General features: G+C 39.8%; 1 protein-coding gene across 1 annotated transcript; it reads left to right on the forward strand.

Annotated features, from left to right (window-relative positions):
* Positions 1-25,889, forward strand: RAB40B (RAB40B, member RAS oncogene family). The gene is made up of 6 exons (XM_035342554.1): positions 1-299; positions 21,194-21,254; positions 22,595-22,655; positions 23,552-23,629; positions 24,101-24,323; positions 24,761-25,889. The coding sequence occupies exons 1-6, from the start codon at positions 158-160 to the stop codon at positions 25,030-25,032; spliced, it is 837 nt and encodes a 278-aa protein (XP_035198445.1). The 5' UTR covers positions 1-157; the 3' UTR covers positions 25,033-25,889.
* The last annotated feature ends 457 nt before the right edge of the window (positions 25,890-26,346 follow it).

Below are 26,346 nucleotides of genomic sequence, written 5' to 3' on the forward strand. Positions count from 1 at the left end.
GCTGCGGGTTCTGTCAGAGAGCGGCCGGCGGGAGGTCGCCGGCGGAGCGGGACGGGGCCGCCGCCGCCGCCTCCCGTCAGCGAGCCCCGGGCATGCAGCAGCCCGGCAGCCCCGCTCCCCGAGGGCATGGGCCGCGGGAGCTGAGCCGCGGCGGAGGATGAGCCAGGCGGGCAGCCCGGCGAGAGCCTACGATTTCCTGCTGAAATTCCTGCTGGTGGGCGACAGCGACGTGGGCAAGGGCGAGATCCTGGGCAGCCTGCAGGGCGGCGCCGCTGAGTCCCCCTACGGGCACCCCGCCGGTGAGTGCCGTCAGGCTTGGGGTTAGGATTTAGGGTTGGGGTTAGGGGCTTCCGCCTAATGGGGAAGGGGCGGTTCGGGCTGAGGGACGTGGCTTTGGGTGCAGAGCGCCCGGGGCCAGGCACTGAGGTGCACCTCGAGGGGGGGAGATGTGGGAAGAGCATCGCTGAGGTGCACCATGGGGGAAGGAGGTCGCTGAATGGCTCGGGTTGGAAGAGGCCCCAAAGGTCAGCCAGCTCCAGCCCCCCAAATGGAAATCGTGACAAAAATCTTCTAGTAAAGGAGCTCTATTAATCAGCAACCGTATATCCTGTGAGATTGCTATCACTGAGAGAGTAGAAAAGGAGGTTTTTCTCTCCCTTTTCTCCCCGTCATGTTTTTTGTACCAGAAGAGCAGCCCTTTAAGACCAAGGTTCACGTTTGCAGTGTGTCCTTTTGCTTCAGCTTTTTAAAGGGCGACACTGAAAAGCCTCCTCCATGCCAGTTGTGTTCTCTCTGCAAAATAAAGAGTTGTGCTCATTGCAAACTGATGTAAAACTAGATTATAATGGCTTTGGTGAAAGGGGTTTTTACTTTCTATCTCTTCCTAGTCTTTTCACTTCCCCAGTCTTGTTTTCCTAGAGCACAGCTCTCTAATCATAATTTTCTTCCTCATGCAAAAATATTGCGTGGGATATTAAAAAGCAAGTTATGTTGTAAAATTACCCATTGCTTTAAATTACTGCTAGCATGAGTCTGTGACTGGTTAATTCATTTGGAAGGCTTTGCATTAACTCAGGATTTGTTATTATGGTGGGTTCATAGTACTGATTCAAGGCAAAGGAGTGGGTGGGGGAGGAGAGTTCTTTGGATGATTGCTTATGAGTCACATTGCACCTTGAAGGCATCAGCATGCATTTAAAGCTGTTTGCCTAGTAGTTTTGCTAAATTACTTCTTGGGATGTTTAAGTCTGTTGTGCTCTGCAAGTGGTTGGAGAAAAGGGACAGAAGCTTGGGGAGAGCGTGCAGCGTCTGGCTCCTTCTGTACACGCTAAGTTTATAAATTCTTCTGCTGAAGAAGCACTTCAGTCTCCAATGTATCTTGACGTAACAGAGAGAGAATGTTTGACCTGCTCCCAGGCTCATAGGTCTTCTGCGTGTAAACCTTGTAATACTTGTGCTTTGCTCTTAAACAGTGTTTAAATTGTGTGGCTAACACCATCTCTGCAAATGCACTTCTTGACAGCCAAAAAATACGCATGTTCTTATAGAATTATTTAGCAAGTACTTAATGTGCAGCTTGGAAATTCATCGTTATTAATAACTTAAAAATATGTACATACAGGGTTGTAAGTACTATGCACAACTTCATGGATTTTTGTCTCTTCATCAGCTTATTTATCAATCTTAACTATACAAGGTTAGAAAAATACGGTAATTCAGGTCCTCACGAGCTGTGCTATGCAAAGGTCCATGTTTCAGAGGGTGAGAGGAGTTTTTAGCTAGAAGAAGATGAGCATGTCTGAAGAGAAGGGTAGGAGTTAAAAGAGCAGGGCAGATAAAGCAGAGGATGTAAAAGAAGACTAATGGAATATAATCTGATTTTACATTTTGTGCAACTAGTGTCATAATTAAGAGTTTTATTAGCATGCTGAGCTCCAGTGTTTGCACGATTGTAGCATACCACCACTTCTCACTTAAGGAAGGATGTTGACTTAAACTGTGAAAGTCTGTAGAAAATATTTTCTTGGTCTTAATCCATTTCTTTATTCTTCACTGTATGATGTTCTCAAATGCACCAAGCTTGGAACGCTTCTGAACTTGCCTGAACACTGCCTGGTTTATTTGGGGCTCTGTACCTGATAGCCCTTCTCTGCCTGGATCCCCTCAGCCTTTCCTCCATCACTTGAGTGTGGCAACATAGGATGCAGCTGCGGGGAATCTAGAGATGCAGGGAAAGCTAAACATCCTGTTGGTGTTATGACTCTTTTTAAAATGTATTTATTTAATTTCAGTTAAAAGCTTGATAAACAGACTTTTTTTGACCACTTTCAAGTCCTTAGTTCACTGGCTAGGATCTTCTGATTTCATAATGCCAACTAGGTCTCTGAATTGGAAAGAGAAAGTCTAGGGGTATGATGGATCCAGTCAAAATGTGCCACATGTATAAGCTTTGAAATGACAAAACTTTGTTGCAGAGCTTGATAAGAGGGAGTAGCTTTGATATGCTCTGGAGGGGAGAAACAATGCGGTAAGAGATGAGAGCATTTGTGGTGAGAGAAGAGTTCTGAAGGGCCTTGAAAATGAGAATGAACAAATTAACACGATGAAGGAAGGGCATTTGGGCAGTTGTTTAAATCTGAGCATTCAAGACAGAATTTGTTGTTTACAGCAAAATGAAAGAGGCTATTCCTGTTGAAGAAGCTTACTAAAATTGAGGGTGAGAATATGAATGTTAAGAAGTTTGGGAAGAGTGAGCTATAGTGGGCAGTTAGGATGCAGACATGGGGTTACGGTGCTGGGTTTCAGGAAGGACAGCAGTGCATTAGAGCTGAGGAAGAAATGTTAGAATATAGCTTTGGTGTAGTGTTGGGCTCCTTTTCTGTGCAAAGTGATGGAAGGTGCCAGCAAGGTGCACTGCAGCGCTCTCAGAAGTAGACACAGACAATTTTTAAAGGAATTATAGGAAAAGACAAGGTGTTGAACAGCGTGTAACTGCTCCTTGGGGAAGGAGGAGAATCTAATTGAGCCCCCCAGGACTTCAAGAGAGGTTGAAGAAAGACTAAGTGAGAGCGGACACTTCAGCAAAGAGGGCTGCTGGTTGTCTTCAGCAGCATCAAAAGCAGACAAGGAGAATGATAATAAAGTAAAAACCCAGAGCTGACTACAAAAGTGCGTTGTGTTTGTTTTGTTTTTGATGTGGTGGTTTGCTTTTTTTGTTTAGCCATCGGATGCCTGAAAGCTTTGTGTGTAGCTATGATCTATGTAACTGTCTCTTCTCATGTGTATGGGCTCAAACTTTAATCATGTTAACAACAAATTAATTTTTCTCAGACACTTTCTTAACTATATAATAAATAAACCTGCCATCTCTCTCATTCCCGGGAAGATACAGCATCATATGTCTTACTCCTTTTTTGTCGGTACACAAAAGTTATATAAAATCTGGAGGCCGGGAGGCGAGCCAGCATCGTGTGATCAGTCAAGTCCCTGCAAGCTGCTGCTGGTCCACAAGCCATGGCATGAAAGCATTTGGCACAGTACAGCTATTAGGAAGGAATATAGTCTCTTGGTCTCTAAATTCTTCTTAATGACCAAAGGGCTCTGGGTTGGAAAGAAGGGAATAAACTTTATTAACGTAGCAAAGTACGGACTGCTATGGAAGATGTGTTGGTGAGCGTGATTGACAGAGATGATTTAGGAAGCAGTTATCCTGGAGACGGGCGGTTAGCAGAAATGTTAGTGGTCTGGATAACCTGCCTTTATGGGCAGGTAATGGGTTTCCCACATCTTTATGGGTTTCCCACGTCTTGCTCAAAACTGAAATTACAATAGCTTGGACACACTCGGTCTCTCACCTAGTAAGAAAGACTGCCCCAAAATGATTTTAGAGAACTGCAGAAACTTTGCTTTTAAGTATCATTAATCTATCAGCAGAATATATTCAGAGGAGATAATTGCTTCTAGACTAGAACATAATACCTGAGATGTGCTGTCACTAGGTAGAACAATATTTTGATGTCTTAGGCTAACAGATTTTTATTCAGCTCGATTCTGTTTTGCTCTCATATTAAAATAGAGAAAATTGTGCTTGCAGTGAGATTGTTCAGCACAGGGACTGAAAGGAATGATTGCTCAAACCTATGTACTCCTACTCCTTTTCTTGCAGGAACATCAGGTTAAAACTGACAAATTGTCTTTCATCCTCTCACTCGGTGACCATTTTATGTCCTCTTAAGTTCCTGTCACAGTTGTTTGTCTTCCCCTGTCCTTAGGTTGAGAATTCCTGGGTAAGGGTTGTCTTATTTGAATGCTTAAAATATGCTGGTGTGTAATAGTTGTTGGCATTAATCATTGGTTGTGATGCTTGTCTGCTGCCTGCCTCTCCACAGACAAATTTTTAGGTCATTTTGTCCCTTCCTGGTATCTTGCAAGCCTAATGCACAGGTGAAAACCGTTCTTCAGTGCAAAGGAAGGAATTGGCTCTAAATACAATTAGGAAATGGCCATACTGTTAACATGAGAAATTAAAAGGCTTAGATTTGTGAGCTCACTAAGGTTCCTCCCCTCACCCCCAACAAGACTAAACACAGAACTAACGGAGGTAAAATGCTTCCCACGCAGGTTTGCTTTTAAGTTTATCTGTTCTGTCTTCATAAAACCGTGGTTTTGAAAATGTAATTTGACTGAAAGGAAGGGGAAATAAAGTAGTTTTATTTTCTTACCCATGTAATGATGAATAAGATGCCTTGTTTATCACCGACTTACTTCAAAGCCATTACATTTTCCTAAATGCAACGTGATCTAAAGATTGCAATAGAAACTGATGGCAACGTCATTACATTTCTGTATTCTGACATAGCACGTAGCTGCACATAGCACCAACTTTTGGGGACAAGCTTGAGGAAGTTCTATAGCATTTCTCTAGCAGAAGAGTTACTTGAATTTTCTGAGAACCAGTCTATGGGTAAATAAACATCTTTCCAAGTTAATTATGGTTGCCTATCAAACAGACTAGGCTTTATCTCAATGTGTAAGGAGAACAAAAAATCCTCTTATGAAGTAACTTTTTCTAAAATGTTGAATAGGCATGAATGTTTCCTCCCTTAAATTTTGTTAAAATCCTGTTGTATGCCCATTGATCTCAGTAAAAAAAAGGATGTAACCTGCATTCTTGTGCAAGGAAAAGCAGGTGAAGTTTGCTTTCATACGCCAAGTTTAAGTGCCTAAAAGACATCTGGTTTCTTATCTCATTACTGTAGGCTTCTATGGCATTGCTGGAAAAAAATACCTGTTTCAAATAAGGCATCCAACTTATTTTGGGATGAGCCTGTACAGCAGTAATGGATCTGGCTCCGAGTCTGTTAGTTACAACTACCCCTTCAGTGTGTAACCTTACAGGAGCCATGCTGACTGCTGGAAGAGGATGGTAATGCTAGATTGCAGCTTGTACTGAATGCCAAGAAAGTTGAGTAAACAGAAAGAGCTACCCACTCTGTATTTGTACTTTCCCTTTCCATGCGTTTGAAACAGAAAAATAGAAATAGCTTCCCTTTTATCACCACCATTGTGTTTTGTTTCTTCCAGGGGACAACACTGCAGAATAGTAATTCATTGTAATACGCAGTCACTTATGAGATGTATGTGGTGGCTGAGAGTTCCGATCCCAGCTTGTCTCTGTTCCGTTTGTTCTTAAGACATAAACTTTGCCCTCTGAAAGAGAAGGCGGCTTATAATCTAATTGAAATTGGTTTTCTTCTTTGGTACTTTTCATGTACCTTTCTCTGTCCTCTAATCTCAAGTTTGGAACCTTATGCCAACTCCTGTGTTACTTTATCATGCTAAGAACTGCCCGTCTCATGAGAGCAGTGCATGTTTTCCCTGATATGTGGCAGCAGACTTGAGAACCACTTTTTTTCTTTAACTCTTTGTCTACATTTTTCATAAACAGTGTGGTCAAGCATCCTTTAGCATTTTCTGTGATTGTCAGGTCCAGTGTAGGTTTGTTTTGTTTTGCTTTGTTTTGTTTTTAATTTTTTTGTAGTGTTAGCTGGTCTTGTGCATCTGTTGAAACGGTGAATATTCACCTGGCTTGATCCTAGGCTTGCTTAGCAGTTTATGGGTTTTCATGTATTTCTTTGAACCTTTCAAAAATCAGTTTTGCTTTTTGGCTTAATGTTACTCAGCAACTCAGGTGCCCTGCTTACATCCGTCTTATGGTCAGCAAGAGTTACTGTCTTACAATTTCATGAAAGTCAAGAACTAGGTCATTTTATGGGAAAGTTTTGAAATCAGTAGGTTTGAAGTACTTTTCTCCCAGCTCTCTCTTCGCTCTACCAATGCTGATGGATTTTTGGAAATTGACCCTGTGTGCACATGTTCAAATCAGGTATTTGTCTAGCTTCTTCTTTTTCAATAGGTGCTCTTTATGTCTCTTAACAAAGCCTAATCAACAGCAACAGCAAAAAAACAAAACATAATTTTCATTCAAACATATTATTTTGTTGTATGGTTTCAGAAGGAAGAAGCGTTAAAATCTTGCAAATCATGCAAATGTTTTTCAGATTCCTGCCCAAGACCAACATGTACTCACGTGTCTGAATTTGATATCTGCTGTTGCTAGAAGTAATACTTCAGATTGTTGTGGCTAAAGACACTACAGCTTACTTTATTCTTTGTCTTTCTCATGCCTGTTCAATAGCTCTGTGTACTGCCTGTCTCCATTTCCCTTGGGCTACTGGTGTCATTTTTTCCCCCTATTTTTTCACAGATATGCAAGAGTGGGAAAGCGACTTAAAAAAATAATAATACCCTGAGGCTCCCAGACAGGTGTGCAACATGAAACAAAAAGTCCAGGTTATTTTGAAAAGTGGTCAGACTTCAAAGTAATTGAGTCCTTTTAAGCTGCTTTGGCCTAACCAAAATGGTGTTTGCCTGTGCCAGGATGAAGTTTTATAACCAATATGTTGGTTAAATTACATTTACATATTGCTTTAAATTTGTTTTTGTTCTGGGAACGTAACGAGAATGGAAAACGGGATTAAGAGTAGAAATTGGCTAGTGTTAAAAGTTATATTTGCATCCCATTTTATTCAGCTCTTCTGGATTTTGTTTAATGGGAGACTGAAAATACGGAAAACTGATGCAGTATTTACACAAAATACTTGACATGAGCTAGTGCTTGTTATGCTAGTTTGATTTAAGGAAAAATCTCAAATGTAATACACCGAGCACGTTTGTTTTGCGCTTGCTGTGCTTTTTTCATCCATATCTACATCTGTTGATATAGTGGAACACATCTGGACAAGTAATTGTTCCCTTTTTATGTTTTCATATGTTGCAACATGAAACTATGAACTGGTTAAGTAGGCAGATGCTCCAAACTGCAAGTTCATTGGCTAAAAGAAGCTGTTACAGATAAAACACTGATTTACTGACATGTATTAAATGCCCATTCTTAAGAAAGGTAAAATAAACTCAGTACTGATTATAATCTAGTACTTACTTAGGGCAAAGTCCCCAAAATATATTGTTTTTCACAACAATTGTTTATGTCTCTACACTGCCGCTCAGATCTGTGGAAAGTTACAGGCTAATTATCAGGAAGTTACACTCTCATGTTGCCCAGGAATGGAAAGGGTTTAAAGGTCCAGAAACCAGCATCGCTCCCAACCTTACAGGAGCTTGCAGCAAGCAGGAGAGCATCCTCTTTGAGCTGGGTGGGGTAGGAGTAGAAGAGAGAGTGCCATCGATAACAGGTCGTGCCAAGTGACTAAGTGTACTGAACAACAGCTGCCTTAAGGCTTTAATCTGATGCATCCCGCTCTTGGTGTAATGGACTTCTTGTTTGATGTTGATGAGACCGTAAATCTGTCTGCATGTTGGTAAAAGGAATACGTGTACAGTGTTCAGCTGAGACTTTCTCAGGATCTTGTTGGTAGTTCTTTGCAGGAGGCATGGGTTTTTTTTGAGCCCTAAGGGCTGTAAAACTCTAAGGAATTGGTCCTTACAGTGCTCAGATTGGCTGGACCAAATCTCTTAAACGTGCTCAAGGCAAGGTGAGAATCCTATAGTACAGAAAGGTAACTGTTTGCCATCTGGGGAAGAAGAAGGATCTAGCAGCAAAAACACCCTTACACACAGAAACATTTGTCAGGTCAGTAATTAGTGGCTGCTCTATAGGCATGTAAACAGGGAAGATTAAGGATTTGGGAATCATGTTTATTATCAGAAGAATGGAAATGGGAAAGCTGTTTATTCCTTGTGAAATACAGTTTTGTGCTAAGCTGAAAGCCGATATAACAGCTTGGCAGTTTTTCTTTGTTGCATGGGATTCTCCATCAAAGGGAAGAATTCTCCACTGTGCAGAATTCTCCACTGTGCAGAACCAACAAGTGTTGTCTGGAGATGGAGGTAGCTAAGCGATGGGTGGTGAGCATGACGTAGCTAGGAGAGCCAAGGCTGTTACTCCAGAGTTACCTTGGACATTAAAATGTTTTTGGAACATTGGATTTCAAAGTAGGAACTGCTAGTTTAACATACAGAGGTGGAGAAACTGTACTGAGAATTTCTAGAATGGAGATTTGCATGTGTCTTATCAGGCACAAAATAACAAAGTGCCTGAAGCTTTTTTTTTAAAAAAGGTTTAGAAGTGATGGCTTGAGTTCATGCAAAATCAAACTATCTGAAGTATCTCCCAGTAAGTTATTTTTGGATCTCAGTTTCATATTCATATAACATAAACCCCCAATGCCATCTATATCTGTTTTAATTGTGTTGGTTAAAATAGTACATGTTCTTTAAGTGTGCTTCAGCACACAAAACTGTGTGGAGAAATGTGTTTGTATACACATGGAGAAATAGCTTTTATAAAAAGCTATTTTCATTCTTGGGTCAGAGGAGGATAACCTATTTAATAAAAAGCCACAGTTATTAATACGTGGCTAGTTCAAGTCCCCCACCTGTGACTATGTAAAGCTAGAGGAGACTGAACATGCAGCAACATTTAAAAGTGAGCTGCAGTCCAAGAGTGACACATTTGCCCCAGATGAATTGCAGCTGATCTTTGACACTTTCAGAAGCAGCCTGACTACTTGCGTTTAGTGACCATAATTTGTTTACTGGGTGTTTTTTCCAGGCTTGTGCTTCAGCCCTCAGTGCAGTTTCATCCCATACATGTTCAGCACGGCTTGGCAGCTCGCATCTCACCGCAGCTCCTGCCATTGCTCTAATTTTTCCTCTGGCCTAAGCCTTTGTGCTGTGAGCCCTGCCCTGACCTCACCAATAGGTTTTGTTGTGATCTCACATCAGCAAAGTTGAAACAGCAAAGAGTCCTTCTCTGCTCTGAAAGAATATATTGAAGGAATGATCATAAGTCTATTTGAGGATTATATGTTTTAATTTGCCTATTTTTATAGAAAATGAACCATTATAGATGTTTGTATGAAACAGAAAATATATTTATATTAATAAAAAAGCAACAGTTTAATTAAAAAGGGGGCCGAACCCTGGGGGGCGGGGGGGGGGGAAGGTATTTTAGTCCATAGACTTCAGAACAAAATAACTCATCCCTTCAAAATTTTAGAGACAGTAATGTGTTAATGTAACTCCTGTGCCCTTATACTTTATTTGTAAGCTGACTTTATGTGGTGCCTTAAAATGGGATATTTAAGTGTGTGAAATACAAAGCTGCCAGCTGGAAAACCCGGAAGAGAGCCAGCAGGTCTGGCAGCCTTTTTAATGCTCTCTCTCAAGTCCAGACTGAGGAAAAGAAGCTCATGTAGCTGATGCTTTCAGTGGAATACTTGAGTCAATATAAGGAGAGTTGTGGTGCAAAATCTTTACATGGGTAGCTGGAGAAGTATATTTCCATTCTAGTTGTTTTTAGCAAGGAAATGCTATCCCTATTCACTCTGCATCATCTCAGTCAGTCAGGGCTCTGTTCTCATTTTTCTGTGTTTGCTTTTGTAAATACACCAAGTGGAGTTTGCATAAAGCACAACCTTGACTTTTCAAACCACTTCAGAATTAGTAAATCATGGTTCAACCTGAACACACACCTGATAAAATAGAAGTGTGACAAATGGAATTTTAATCAAGTTCATAACCTCTAAACTTTTCTTTTTCAGTTCGGATAAGAAAAGGCCCCTATATAGAATGATGCTAGTCTTGGAGCAAGAAGATTCTAGAGTCCAAGAATACATGTAGTGTAATAATTTTTCCATATAAATACTAGTTTTTGTCTCCAAACAAGAGTTTAATCCAATGGTGTTTGAGAACTGAAATTTTATAGACAGTCTTTTTCACTTTGTCTTCGACATCTGCAAGACAGGGTAGTTTTATGCAGACGACTACAAGAAAAGTAATTACACAGTTTTTGAGTGAAGGAAAGTCTGCAGTTCTAATAAGTTAAATGAAGTTTGGCTGCAGACTAATGAGTCACCACTGTGGAGAAAAGAAGGCTTTGCAGGGGACCAAAGAGCAGCCTTCTGCTACCCACAAGGAGGTCATCGAGAGGACAGAGACGGGCTCTGTACCTGGTGGGAGCTTAGGAGACAACAGATCTCAGTTAAAACAAGAGAAGTTCAGAATGGGTAAGAGGAGAAAACTTTTTAACCATGAGGACGGTCAAGCGGTGGAACAGGTTGTGCAGAGGGGTCTCCAGTTCTCTTAGCTGAACCTGGTTTGAGTAGGAGGTTGAGCTAGATGACCTCCTGAGATTGCTCCCACCTGAAATGTCCTTTGTTCTACTCCAATGAAATCAGTTTATTTTAATGTCATGGAAAATTTAAGCCAACTAAATGATGAGTGGAACAAGAACTTTGTATCAGTAGTGTATAGCCTGTCTTTCTCCTTTAAACGCAGAGAAAGTTTGCTTGCTAGCATTTTGTGTTTTCCTTCTGGAAAAGGAGTACAGTTATAATTTTGGCAACTCTTCCCCTGGAATATCTGGGGAGGAGGAGAGGAGAGAATTGGAAACACAATCCAAGTCAGACTTAATTTCCTTCATTTTCAAAATGGAAGATACGTTGTGACTTGGTAATTCCTCGAGTTCTTGTTAACGTTACCTATAAAACCCACTTTACTGCAGCATGTGTTTTGCGTGGAATTTCAAACTGAAGAAGTGCAGTTGGTTTTCTCTTTGGAGGCATAGTTTGAAAGCTCTTAAAATATCAGTGCTTTGGAAATGGTGGCTGTATGTTTTCTGGAAAACAGCTTTTAAGCCTCAGAAAATTTTAAATAATGCTATTAATTTTACTCTTTGGTATCTTTAAAGCAAAATTATTGCACTTACACCTACTTGCCCTGAATTCCAGCTTTGATCTCTAGTTCTTCATAATAACAGAACTTGTTACTTGTTCAGCACAAAGAGATATTTTTCAGGTAAACTCTTTCCCTCTTTGAACATGCAATGCTTCATGGTGGGGAAAGAAATTACCTTTTTTTTCCCCCTACTTTCTCCCTACAGTGGTACTTTGGATGTCTTGTTCTGTTGAAGTTTACTACTTGGTGACAAATACTGCAGTGAATTCTGGGAGGATTGATGGCATTCTGTTTTCTGGGAGTTCGTTTTGCAAATCTTGGTTACATCACATATTTCATAATATACAGCACTATGTTTCTGAAACAGAATTCTGATTCTACAATTTATATGATGTATTGATATGCTTAACTGATAGAGGTGGCTTAACTTTTCAGAAGCATTTATTTGAGACTTGATTTAAAGCCTAGGGAAATTCTGGAGAAGTTGGCAACTGTTTGCAGTGAGCTCCTAGGCCCATCACTCACAATAGCAGCTACTGGATGGTCTTGGGATTCTTCTCATGCCAAGTATTTTTGAACTGGTTTATTGCTAATGAAGTGTCAAGACAGAAAAGGTCATTGTTCTCTTTTAGAAAATGTTGTAAAATGTGAAATACTGCATCTGGTTTTAATATTTTACAGTAGTTTTGAAGCTATTCTTCCTTCCAGATTCTGGTCATATTTCAAACCTTACGTTCAACATGTAAGTGAGGGCAAGTTCTGCGTGGCTGCTTCTCATTTCTTGATTTGTAGGTTTTGTAAAAGATATGAACCCTGCCTTCTGTTCTTTTCCTCATGCAGCAGGATGATTTGTCCCTACCCGCTAAGCAGTGTGATAAAGAATTACTGTGCCAGGAAGATATTCACAAGCACCAGGAACATTGGAAGATCAATTCTTACCTAAAATCTATTCCACTTTTTTCTGGTCAGTTATCTTAGCCTGGCCAAGCTTCTCTTCATGATACTTTCTACGGGTGTGCAGAGCTCCACATCATAGCCATTGCTTGAGCTACGAGCATGTTTGAAACTTCATTGAATTGCAGGGAGCATAGAGGACATGGTGAGACTGTGAATCATAGACTTGAGAGCTGATGCTCTCTGAAAGTAATGGAACAGGTTTTTAGGAAGAGAGGGAGCTTGCTAACAACATGCCTGATTTATGCAACGGAGCTCCTCCTTCATGGTACAGTCCAACTCTTGTAGGAAGAACAGCAGCAGCAGTGAGAAGATCACATGTGGAGGATTATTATTATTTTTAACTGTGCTAGGTAATAGAGAATTTAATTTCAAATGCATAATCACTGGTGCTACATCGTATCACAGGAAAGATGACCATCAAATGGACCAGAAGTCCTACACCATTGATGTCAAAGGAAGGCATACTCCCTTTTCTAACATTTGACCGTTAATCTGTTTTCCTTCTCTCTTCACCTCATTCAAGCTGTGTCCTTTTGAAAGGCTCTGCTCCGTTCCTTGGTCACTTACAGTTTGGTCGCTACCTGTCCTTTGCTTTTTGTCTCTTGGCTGTTCCTTCAGCTTCCTTGCTCTGTGTTTCTGTTCATCTCCCCTGCTCAGCCTCTCCTTCTCACTGTCTTGTCCCTGCGCTCTGTCTTCATCCCTGCATCTTTGTCAGACCGCTCTTACCACATAATGTAGTGTTCTGTCAGGTCCTCATTTCTGTGTCAAACTAGTGACAGCCATTTCAGTCTGGTCTGTAGGTCTGGAGACCCTGACTTTTCACACAGATCTGCTAGTCAGTAGTGTGTGGTGTGGGGCTGTACAAGAGCAGCTGGATTGAGATGCAGCAGATTGATCTGTAAGGCACTGGAGGAGTTCTGGGATCACTGAGCATCAGGGCTCCTCGTTTCAATTTATCTTTCCACATCCATGCGGGAAATAAGGGGATGAGGAATAAACAACTCATGTATGAGATTCCTGGGACTGACAGATTAATCTCTTCCCAACTTCTTTCAAATTTATTACTAAAATACGCTGAAGTACAGAATGACACCCTTCCCCCTAATGCTAATAATAGCATTCCCTTTTCCTGCAGTGCTCCTGTTTATAAACAATAACATGTTTATATATCGTAGCTTTCATCTAAGGATGTAAACTGCAACTTGTAGCAAACAGTTGAGTTAACAAGCTTACCGTATGCCTCTGATATCCTTTTCTTTTGGAGGAGTGGAAGAAAGGAAATGATGAACTGAAGCTTGTAGTTGCTGCTTCTTCCTGACCTGGAGGATGGGGACACTTCTCTTTCTTCATGTAAAATAAATTTAGACTATAGAAGAGGCTATTTATTTGTTGACAAGTGCATTTTAAGACAGACGAAAATGGAGTATGATCTCAGAATCTTTATTTTCCTTTCCTCTTAACATGAATAGAAATGAATTGTTCACAAGTTTTGGTTAAAAGGTGATTGTTAGCCGATGTCAAATAGTGCTTTCTCCTTTCCAAGCAACTGTCTGCTTTGAATGTGTAGTTTTCTATTTAGCTATTTTAGCAGAAATACTGCAAACTAAGGTATGATCTTCAGAAAGGAAATCACGTATTGAAAAAGTTGTTTGCGTATTCTTTTTGGGGCAGGGCATGATTTAAACATGCAAAGTGTGGGCTTTAGTTTACTTGCTAATGCTGATAATAAGAGAGTGAAGAGACACTTACTGAGGTACTGCTTCTGACTAAATTCTGTGGCTTATACAGGTTTTGGAGTGGTTCAGTTGTTAATTTGGTTTCCAGATTAGTACTGGAGGTAGGCCATAAGTTGTGACAAACTTCTTGCTGCCGTGCCACTTGCTTTGGTTGTGACGACAACCATCTGGACTAGACCCAGCTAGAAGTAAGTGCTCAGAGACCTTTCGATTCTGACCTGATGCCCTAAAAACGTGCAACAATAGAAAGCTTCAGTGTAATCATTCAGGAGCACTTGGATTTTTAAAGGTGGCTTTCTTATTGGTATGTCTGACCGTAAACAAAGCTAAGCATAAAGCTGGAGCTGTCTGATATAAATACCTTTCTTTTGAAAATAGATGGGAAAATTGTCATGTCTTTAAAATGTGTATTATGTGTAAGACTTAAGTTTAATTGTAGTTTATGACTTGATTAATGGGTTGAAGAAGACAGTTTGTATCCAGAATTTTAGAGTCCCCATTTCAATGTGAATAGGCAATCTGTGCTTTTCAAACAGATGGCTTTTATTGCAGTAATTAAGTGTAATACAAGAGACTGGAATTTGGAAAATTATGGTTATTCTGCAATGGCAAGCAGAAGGCAAATATGGCTGTCAGATAACCTGACCTTTGTGCTCACGTATCAAAAGACACGGACCAGTTTTATTGTCAGGAGTTTATCCTTGCAGCAGGAGGTTTGAAACATTGGGCTTAGTTTTTAAAGCTTCAATGAATTTTGAATCAAAAACACTATGTGCATCCATTTGCTTGGGATGATCAATGAATGGAGTTGGAAACTGTCACTTGTCAAATATATTGGAGATAGTCACAGAGGTGTTCTGAGGGGAAACATTAGGCTGTAATTGTTAATGTGCATGAAAAGGAGATAACATGGGAAGTGATGGGACCACTGAATTCTCATCATGCCTGTGATAAAATGTTTTTAAGCACTCTCCAAAACCTAAAACTATTTTTTCAAGGTGTGGTCAACAGTCTTTGAAGTATGTTTTCAGTGGACTTTGTTAAACATAGGCCACTGAAAGGTCGATCCCTTTTCCCTCCTGTTTTGTAGAATCTTAAATTTAGACACAGAAACAGACAGTGGGAAGGAGACGTTGTGTCCAAGATAACTATTATTGAATGGATAATTTGGACAAACTGATGGAGCGAGTGATTGCTGGAGGATGTGTTTAGCATGTTGTAATCTCTGGAAGGCTGTCAGGTCACAGAGGCAGGGAGATGGAAGGCTTTTTTTTTCTTTTTCATTTTTTTTTGGTTGGTTTAGTATTGTTGTTCATATTATTTTGAAGCAATGAAAATGCATTTTAATTAAGTCCCAAACCTGCTAATCTTACACTCAATATCTCCAGGGAACAACATGCTTTAAACTTTAAAGAAAGGATAAATCTTTAAAGAAAGGATAAATTGAAAGGGTAAAGAAAAGGAAGAATAAGTGGAAAACAAATCAAACAAAACAAAAGGTACACCAGGCTCAGAGAGAAAGTAATGTGTTCTGTACTTTCTCAGATATTCAAAGTGTTGTTTGTAGGGACAAACATAGCACTGAATGAAATCTTTCATTGCAAAGCAGTGGTTAAGGTTTGTTTGTTAAATTGAAAAACAGATCCAAAGAAAACCCAGAACAAGCTCCAAAACATTAGAATATTAGGCTAACATTTAATTCCTTTGAAAAAAATCAGAGGGACAAGTCTGGGGTTTATTCTACCTGTCTTATTACCAAAATATGACCAATGGTTTGTCTGTAGTCAGTTGTGTTCAAGCTTTGTTCAAGTCGAGCCAGTTCTTCACTGCTGCAAAGCTCAGACTGACTGGTCGTCACACCGTCAGTCATAGAACCTCCGTTACTCAACCGAACAGAAAAGATTTTTGGCTAACTAACCTTGCCTTTGGTGTAATGCAAAATGAGCAATGTAAATGATTGCAGGATTCTGCCCTAAAGAGGCGTCAGGAAATTCAGGAACACTGCTATAAGCTTCAAGAGAAACCGAAATTCATAAGAGACCTTCAAATAATCGCTGTTGACATGACTGCAGTGTAGGCAGTGAAGCGTAAGTGATAGCAGGGCAATGGCTACAAGGCAGCAGCACAGAGGGGATGGCTTCATCTTTAGTGCAGTTGTTATCGAACAGCCACGTGCTTTCTTGTAAATTTTACTCCATTCCTGGATTTGGAAATAATTCTTTCAGTTCTCTAGCTACTCATTTTGTGTTTGAGGGGAAAAAGATATTAAAAAGCAATTCAATTAAAAAAAAAACCTCCAGCAAGGGGTGCGGCTTGTTTGAGGTTATTTAATTTAAACTTGTGGCTTTAGGTAGATAACTTTGACTTTAAAAAAAAAAAAAAAAAAAAAGCGTTAAGCACTGAGAGGTTTTTCTGGTTCACTTCACAAAGTTGAATTATTTATTTAGCTGCCTTTTTCTCCCCTTTCCTCTATGGAGATACTTCTCATTTGTGTATCCCAACAAAGCTATTCTGTCTTACTAAATGAGTGAATAATGCTCTGGAAAGACATTTGATTTGTACAACAGCACAATCCACATCTGTTGGTGTCATTGTTATAGCTGCATGCTGTTCCTGATGATTCATGTGAAAAGACTTTTTGTTTTGATTCTTAATCAGTGGTAAATGCTAATTGCAGTGATATGCAGGTTGTTATCAACTGCTTCTATCTGTACAACAGCTGAAGAACACGCTTCTGAATCCATCTCTTCAAAAATCTTTTGAGAAACCCACAAACCCCAAGGAGAAACCCACAAAAGATGGTAGTGTATTTTTCAGGCATGTCTTATATATGTCATCTAAGGAAAAAGATGCAATATTTTGCTTTATATGCAGCTAAACAAGAATGACTTGCAGTAGTGTGTGGTCTGTAGTGCTGAGCACGCTCAGCTGTGTATCCTCCAGCTATGCAGTACTGATTTTTCTGTGTTTGGTACGTCTTTAAACAGAATGATGGATGTCCATTCCCTGTGTGGGATGTGTCACGCTTTGCTAAACATGGTCTGTGCCTCTTCATTAACTTTAGAGAAACTAGTGGAGGTATTTCACCCTGAGAGAAATATCAGGATGCTGGAACAAGTGACGTAGTGATATGCAGGGTTTGCTCTATGTTTTGTGTTTCCAAGAATTTGTGAAATGATGAAACTTGTTCTTTCAGTGCACAAACAATTCTTATGTCCTGGTCTGTTCAGTGTCCCCAGGCTTTGTAGGTTTCATTTTTAAAAATACTTACTTATTTCTGCTTGTGGTTTGTGGATTTGACTATTTCTTAATCCTGCTGGAGAACTGGAATGCTTTGACTAATAAATGAAAACAAATCTTCTGAAAATTGCTGGATTTCTTTTATTTGGCTTTTTTTTTAAAAAAAAATCTCTTCTCAAATGCACAGATGAGAGCCTAAACTAAAGGCAGGAGACATTTCAATTCACATTCCTGCAGCAAGCTAGAGGCTAGAAATGCCCACTGTTGCCGTAGGAGGCCTTTCAGCTTGGTGTGTATCCAGGGACTGCAGGTTGGTATGGCACCAAACCAGTCTCTGTTTGGGTGGACATGCTCAGAAGAACTCAGCTCCCTCTCTTTGCTGCCTGCCTCGAAAGGGCTGTGTCAAGAGAGCTCGTTCTAATATACTCCTACCTGACAGCAGCATGTCCTCATCAGTTCGTAAGAAACGGGAGAAGCGGAGCTGTCGGCAGATGTGAGTCATGTGAAATATCCTGCAGGCAGTGAGGTGGCATTGCTGAAATACGGTTCCTGATAATGTGTGACTGAACTACGGATGGCAGTGCCCTGTCTTCCTGCTTACTTACCTTGTCTTCGTATCACACCAGGAGGGCTTCTTTGAGCTTGCTTTCTGTTATCTCTCTGGTCATTGCCTTCTTCTTCGTTCCCAGGACTCTGGTAGCAGTAAATTCCCCTCACCTTCTGGTTCTTAAGAAATAGCCTCGCTTTCAGGTACTATGAGTACCTGTTTCTTTAGGGCTACAGCAAGGTGACTTACTCCTCTGTTGTGCTGGGCCTTCAGATTGGGCAGATGTTCAAGGGTTTCTGCTCCTGCTAGAAATGACATAAACTGTGCAACAAGTTATGTCAATAGGTAAAAATACTTCAATAGTACGACAGTGCAACTGTCCTTTCAAATTGTTGTTTTAAAATCTTTCACCTTGTGAAGCCTAAAGTTGCTCTAACTCTACTAATAACATCAGCAAATACAATATAGAAGTAAAAACGTTGTGCTAATATTGTTATTGTTTTGACTACTAGCTATTTATTCTGCGAATGTAAACTTCCACACTTAGGAAGCCAGAAAATTAGTGGAGTTATTTGTAGTGGAGATAAAGAACCTGGTTCAGCGGATGCCTTAGTATCTGTGTTACAACAGGTATCATGTGAAAAAGAATCGGTGCTATTGTGCTGTGTAATAAAAGCATTCACAGTTCCTTGGAGTCTAATCTGGGAGAGAGATTGGTGATGGCTGTGTACAAATGAGTTGCCTTGAGATTGTAACTTGGAGATGGCTGCATTGGGTAACTGTGCACTGATCTCTGAGCAAGAATTTATCCTCATTTTTAACTAGGAGAACATCTCCTGAGGTAGGGCATCCTTCCTTTATTTCAAAGAGTAATTGTCTTGTGTTTTTTAACTCAGTGATTTCAAGTTTCTGATTGCTTTCATAAAATGGGCTCAAATCTCGTTTGTCCCACGTAGCACATTTTTCAATTGCACATGGCAAATGCCATCTGAGCAGCTTAGAGGGGTGCAAATTTTAGAAGAAGCACAAAAGCAGCATCTCTTTTCTTTGCCTATTGCTACCGGGAGAGCTGGCTCGGATGGCAGCTGTTACCTTGTGGTAACTTCTGTTTGGTAACTTAACACCACTTCTTTATTCTGGACCTAGTCTTAACAAAGTCCTGTCCTTATGGAAAGGGAGGCAGGTACAGCTTCCTTTTCTGTGACTGTTTATCATGTCAGAGCCCTTTATTATTTGCTGTTGATAAAAATAGTGGTAACTGACTAACAGTGTCTGCTTTTGGGGCCTCTCCATGACAGCTGGTAGCAGGAGTTGGCAGTACTCGACCTGAAGCAGCAGCAGGAAGTCCGTTTTGTTAACGTGGTGACCACACTGTGTTTGCAGGCAGAGAGCAAACTTCCTGCATGGTGGGTGTCTCTCCAGAGGTCTCTCCAGAGCTGTGCTTGCAGCCAGGACAGGTTGTCTGTTGTTGTTCGCATGCCATGCTGTGCTGAACTCTTTCTTGGGGAGAGCAGTATAAGTAATTGATACGATTCGTATTAAACTTTCAAACTTCTTTTTCTTTGCTGAAATACAGAAAAAATATAAATAAAAATATCTTGTTGGTAAGCATTTGATATGTTCATCAATACAAACCTTGATAAATAGATTAATGTTTTATTCTGGTTACTGATGCCACCCATAGTGATGAACCTTAGGCTTGTCTTACCACACCCCGGTGTATCCATCCAGTAGCTGCAGAGACTCCCTCTAGCCTCTACACACAACTACTGCAATCCATATGCGTGCCCCAGCAGACCCTTCTCTCCTGTCTGGCTGATGGGGGTGCTTTCTGTGATCTTCCATAGCTGTGGCTGTTTGGACATGGAAGTGTCAGGGCACCAGGAGCGCTGCTCGCCCGACAGCTCCAGGTTCCTGCCCTTCCTCCTGCACCTGCTGCCAAGGCTGGAGCAGGATGGCAGGCTGGCAGCACAGGCACTTGAGGTGTTCGTTTCTTTTTCAACTGCTGGTACTTCCACTGCTTTGTCAGTTTGTTGCCTTCTTCCTACCCACCAGTACTCTCCTGGGATGCAGTGAGTCTTCTCCACGCCCCCACAGTGTTTTGTAATTGTCTGCCTCCAGCAAGGGTACAGGCAATTAGCAGGATCATCTTCACCACTGTCATACCTCTTCCTCTAATGAAGATTTGCTGAAATCTGAAGTAGTAATTAGGACATTCTTCCCCGTGCATTTGTCTTTCCTTGTCAGTGTGTTTTTCTCACCTCGTTTTGCTTATGCTCAGAAAATAAAACATCTGTCTTTCAAAGCACGAGTCTTGTTACATTTCAGTACATTTTCAGAGCTTTCATGCTTTTTAAACTTCCTTTGGAGGACCTCTGTGAATAAATGTTCAATTCAAGAAGTTACTTGGCTTTGTCATAGCCAAGAAAATGTGAGAACGCATCTACCAGTGAAACTGTGTTGCCTGGCTGCACAATGCGAATACTGAATGCACACTTTTCAAATAGCATTTAATAAAATAAAGGCCTCTCTTTCTTTTAATGTTTATAATAATGCACTTTGTGGATGCAGTAGTGAAGCCCAGTGTTCAAAGCCATTGACCCTGGCATGGTGGTGGACATTTTCAGAGGTCAACTGTAGCTACATAACTGCTGCTGATTAGTTTTACCTAATCTAACGATCTAACTGGGGGGGGGGGGGGCCGGGGGGCACACGGACACGACAGGAGACACCTGTCTACCTGTTTTGACCAGGAAAACAGCAAAACTAGACTCCAGATTATTTTTACCTACTTTAAAACCTGGGGTATGCCAGGTTAGCATTAAAAAAGCTAATAACATATGTCACAAGATTGTTTGCAAAGGCTGTAAGATGCACAGTAAAGATGTAAGCTAAGCTAAACAGCAGCATGTTGTTTTTTACATTAATAGATTAATTAATGTGTGCATGTATAGATACATCCGCTTCTTGCACTATCTGCTGCTTTTATGTGAGGGGGACGTGTGTACTCCTTCTACACCTACTCTATAAGAGCTGTTTGTGAGTTAGGCAGATGAGAAAGGAATAAATAATAGAGGCAGTAAAGCTGAGGAACAGAGGAAGAGAATGGCATTTAGTTCACAACATATGTTTGAGAGGAAAGGCTAACACCTACGTTTTTCTGTTGAAAAGAAATAAAACTTTAAGCATGTTACATTGTCATGATAATGAATAAAACAGATGGGTTATCAACACGAAGGCAGCCTGAGAAATCTGCTTTGATTTCTGGACCTTGCTTAAGTAATATAAGGTCTTCAGAACTTTATATGAAGAAGTTATTCTTCTCTATATTAAATTCATAAAGTACTTATGAAAAATGTTTTCTTTTATGGTCAGCTTCTTTAAAGTGTGTAACTGTCTGTATGTTGTGCAAATGCAAGCTGATCTAAGATTTCCACGACTGTTTTCCCCTCAGGTATAGATTATAAGACTACAACGATTCTTCTGGATGGCCGACGAATCAAGCTACAACTCTGGTATGTGTTCTGCATTTCCTAATAACTTACACTTCAAAGATACGAAGAATATAACTCCTGTGGGCATGAGGTCTCCGTTATGCTTCAGAAATATTTAGCCAAATGAGGACAATCCAGATAGCTAGCGCTTTGAACAAGTCACTTACTTAGTCTTTACCTCTTTTTTCCACTTATTTCATGTATAATGGGGAACACTACAGTTTCTCTGTATGAGAGATGCATAATAAATGCAGAAGGAAGGCACAGAATACAAAATGACTTGTTAGGATTATATCATTTTCCTCCAAGAAATGGATGATCTTATACCAATTCATCTTGGTGTTTATTTTTATTTGATTAAAAAAATAATACTTGCATTAAATGTCTGGATGCCTGTCAGATTTATTTTTAATTTATTCCATGTTGGTTGTTTTTGCCCTTAAGAATTTTAAGGTAACATTTCAAATGTTAAATGTAATGATGGGTAATAGTACTCTGCCATATGGTGTCTGGATTACTTGATATTGTGTTCACCTACTTTCTTTTTCTTCTTCTGTCTTCCATTTTATATAGCTTAGTAAAAATATAACATAAAGCTCATCTGAGAAGCAGGCAGGAAGGAGATGCCTTAATCCTTTCTGTGAAGGGAAAGGATGTTCTTTGGTCTCCTGAAAATAACAGATTGGAAATGTTTCTACAGTTGACCATATACAAAAAAAACATGCCTTGCATTTGAAGACCTGTAATCTATCTCAAAAACTATGTATGGAATTTCATTTCTTACGACACCCTTCACTATCAACCTGATTCTGCACTCTTTAAAATTTTGCTTCTGAACACTTCATGCAGTGATTTTTTGCGTGTGCATGATTTTCCAAAAATTTATGCTCTCTGTCTCTGTAAAGATTCCTTCATCATGCTAGGCTCATGATAAACTACTGCTGCTGCAATCAAGAATTTAGTGTTTTTCCATTAGTCTCCTTGGTGATAGCTATTGTTTCCTCCCACTTTTCTTCTGCTGTGAAAACAGAATCTTTCTTCAAGCTGAGCTAAATGCAATGTCTAGTGGCATATGTTGTACACTCGACTAGTAGCCTTTGTTTTCCAAGGGCAATCACAAGAATAAAATCTGAAGTTCTTGTCCTCTCATCCTGAGAAATCTGAAAAATGTAGAGGAAAGGGCAGAATACCAGTGGGGGGAAACTGCTGAGAGCAAGAAGAGCTCTTATACATTAGTGATTGCTATTGCATGACTAATGGAATAAGGTGATATTGATCAGTACAAATGAGTTAATCTAGCTGAACTCTTAAATACAGGAGGTCACCTACTTCTTTTAAATATTTAAATTTATTTTCTTTAGGGATACATCAGGGCAAGGGAGATTCTGCACCATATTTCGGTCATACTCGAGAGGTGCTCAGGTAAGCTAAGTACATCTCAGTGATGGGTAATGGTTGTTGGATGAATGAAAGCAGAGTTAGAAAACCGTTGTGACGGCTTCTGTAGCTCACTTGTAGGTTGTCTGCAGATCCACTAATACACCGAAGGTAACGCGAACCTTGGGAAATCGCAAGGGGTGGGATTCCCTTTTTTGAAAGGAGAGGGAGGGGCAGAAATCAGTGAGACAGAATGAAGTTGAACCAGAAAAAAAGCATGATGATACGTAGTCTCAGGTCGTCTTGTTGGCTGTATCAACAACTTAAGCCTGTTACCATACTTTATCATATGAATAAATATGCTAATGCTATTTTTTTTTTAATTGTGTGTCAGGTAGGATGAACTGGTAACAGAACTGTCAAAAGTAATGGGAGGATATGAGGAGAAGTCAAAAAATATAATTAAGTGTAATGACTTGTAATGAAATGAGTTTGAAAAAAAACACACTAAAAGTCACAATAGCTTCAGATTTCAAAGTATTGCTGTTACTCATTACGTGTATTGGTTCTGATGAGTTGCACAGGTTATGTTCCAGAATTGTACAGAGCATTGAATCTTCAAGCTACAGATCGTGACCAATAATATCTATTTGCTGTGACTCATGATGTATGGTCAACAAAAGTTGTCCACTATAAAAAAGAAATAGTTACCAACACATATGACACAAAACTAAGTCAGGTTTTCTGCCCCTTACCGTATCAGTGATCTACACAGAGAGATGGCATGGTTTCTTAGGATGTTGAGTTTCTGCTCCATTTAGGGTTTTCTCAGCATTTTATAAGATAATTTCAGAATCAGAGAATTTGCAGGTAGTGTTTTCTGTGTTGTGACTCTGTTAAGCTTACTTGTTTTTAAAATTATATATATATATTTTATACAGGGAGTAATACTAGTGTATGACATTACCAATCGTTGGTCATTTGATGGAATCGATCGATGGATAAAAGAAATAGATGAGGTAAGGTACAGTCCCAGACTGTCTCTAGTCTGTAACAGATGACTCAGACTGACTGCTTATGATATTGTCTGCTGTTTTTACTGGCATTTGCAGGCAATGCTTACTACAGAGTTATCCAAGATGCCAAGTTTACCATTTTGTTTCTATGTTTATAATTCTAGAATGTTGGAAACATATCGGCTAAAGTGTCTGATTTCTTTAAAGGTGTTGACAGTAGGCATATGGAGGGCAAAGATTACATATTGTAGTCCCACTCTTGCTATGGATTTGCCACATCATCTGTGCAAGTCTCTTTTCTCTGAGGAAGGGATGTTTTTTGAATAATTTAAGCTGAAAGGGACTTCTAGCAATCATCTTGTCCAGCCTGCCACTTGGTCTTTAAATCTTGAAAAAGCTTTTGTTTGTTTTAATTGATGGAAGGGGGAAATGAACTTTTTTTTTTTTTTTTTTTAATTGCTTCTCTCTCCTCAGCATGCTCCTGGTGTACCAAAAATCCTCGTTGGAAACCGCCTTCACTTAGCTTTCAAGCGCCAAGTATCTACTGAACAAGCACAAGCCTATGCTGAGAGGCTGGGCATGACGTTTTTTGAAGTCAGTCCACTTTGTAATTTCAATATTACAGAGTCCTTTACTGAGCTAGCAAGAATAGTATTGATGAGACATGGAATGGACAGACTGTGGAGGCCAAACAAGGGTAAGCAAAATACACTAAAAATATTTAAATTTAGTCCTAGCAAAGGCTTGTGGTTCCCTTAATATAAAATAATTTCCAGAGTATGATTACTTGGCTGACTGATGCAAAAACATCAATAAGTAGAACCAGGAATCTTGTGCAACTAGCTTTATAAACATAAAAAATACATATGCAGGTATAACCTGCTCTGGTTCTCTAGGGGATAACAAACATATCTTTCCTAGATCTTGCATTCTCAGCCATCTAAGTATTGTGACATAACTAAGAAACTGAAGCAGTAGATTTTTTGAATAATACAGATGTGAGAAAGGGTGTGGGAGGAGAAACAAGAATTCATCCCAAGAAGTAAAGCGTGCATGCAGAGTGCTGGGTATGCTACTGCCATGTGGCTGACAAAAGTGTGCTATTATAATGCAAGTTTTATGTCTGTTTTTAAGTACTGAGTCTGCAAGACCTTTGTTGCCGTGCCATAGTTTCCTGTACCCCTGTGCATCTTGTTGACAAGCTCCCTCTCCCTGTTGCCTTAAGAAGCCATCTCAAATCCTTCTCCATGGCCAACGGCCTTAATGCCAGGATGATGCATGGACGCTCGTATTCCCTCACATCCAGCAACATCAGTAAAAGGAACAGCTTAAAGAAAGCTAAAATTATCCGTCTGCCACAGAGCCCACCAAAAAACTGTACAAGAAACAGCTGTAAAATTTCTTAAATTCTGTGAGAAAAGGAACCTGGATGGAATCCCTTCATGTGAAGTGTTGAATGCAAGGATACCTTGTTTAATAGTTGAGCATACTCTATGTTTGTATCCTACTACACAGACAAAAATAAGAAAAATAAGTCCTATTTTAGAGCTTGCTCACTACAGTAATGCTGCTTTGGAATGAGTGTCGGGTTCAGTGCAACTGAAAGGATGTGACACTTTGCTGTTGGACTCGCATACTGTATTTTAGTTTCTGTTGTGCATGATGCCACTGTTTTCACTATTTGATGTGTTTTCCTATAGGGGATAATTATCATTATATTGAGTTCTTAATTCTATGAAATCTGGGAAGTGACTTACCGTGTAATTGTATCAAGTCCTGTCTTTTTGCAAACAATTCAAAAATAGATGTACAAAAAAGTAATTGGTTTGCATATTCAGGCAGAGGTTTTTAAATGCAATGTATACATTGTAAATTCTACAAATAGTGTGACAAATTCTGGTAATACTGCAATTGTGCATTTGGATATTTTGTAAAGCTTCCCTGATAACTTCAAAGCACTAATTTAACTAAGCTAAAAATGTGTATATAATTACTATGCACATACACAATACGGTTTTGTCCCATTAGTGTATGTAATGGATTTGATAAAGTTTTTGGTATGTTATTTAATACTTTGGAGAATTAATTTGTGCTTTAAATACTTATTTTTCTGTAAAGAAAAAATAAAATAGATTTTATACCACTGTACAAGAAAGTTCTAGGAGGAAAATGCCAAAGACACTGCAGTTAAGGGAACATGACTTGAAGAGCTGCTTTATAAGAAAAGAGCACTATTTAAAAATAAATGTTTCTGGAAAAGAAATCTTTTATGCTTTCTTTAATTGCAGAAGACTGTCTTTATCTCCCTTTAGAAGAATTTGAAGAACAATATACATGAATTAGATGCCAGGAACATGAAGCCATCCTGAAATAATAATGTAATGCTTTTGATGCATCTGTCTTCAAGAGTGTGAGCTCAAGTACGGAAGCATAATACGCAGGTCAAGTCTCCCCCCTCTTTGTGAAGAATAGTGTGACTTGTTCTCCTGAGCAATAAGAGTCCTTTGAGGTGATGGTGTGATTTGACCCCGGTTTCTTCTAGGTGTCTTCACAAATGTGAGATACCATCAAGTTAAATATCAGTATTCCCCCTAAGTCAGACTGGATCTCCACAGCCTCTGTATGTGAGTAGAGAAAATTAAAGCCATTAAAATGCCTAAGTTATGTCAGCACCTGGACCAATAAATGCAACACTACTTTAAAAGAAAAGCATGATCAAA

This window comes from Oxyura jamaicensis, chromosome 18 (assembly GCF_011077185.1).
Source record: "Oxyura jamaicensis isolate SHBP4307 breed ruddy duck chromosome 18, BPBGC_Ojam_1.0, whole genome shotgun sequence".
Classification (NCBI taxonomy): domain Eukaryota; kingdom Metazoa; phylum Chordata; class Aves; order Anseriformes; family Anatidae; genus Oxyura; species Oxyura jamaicensis.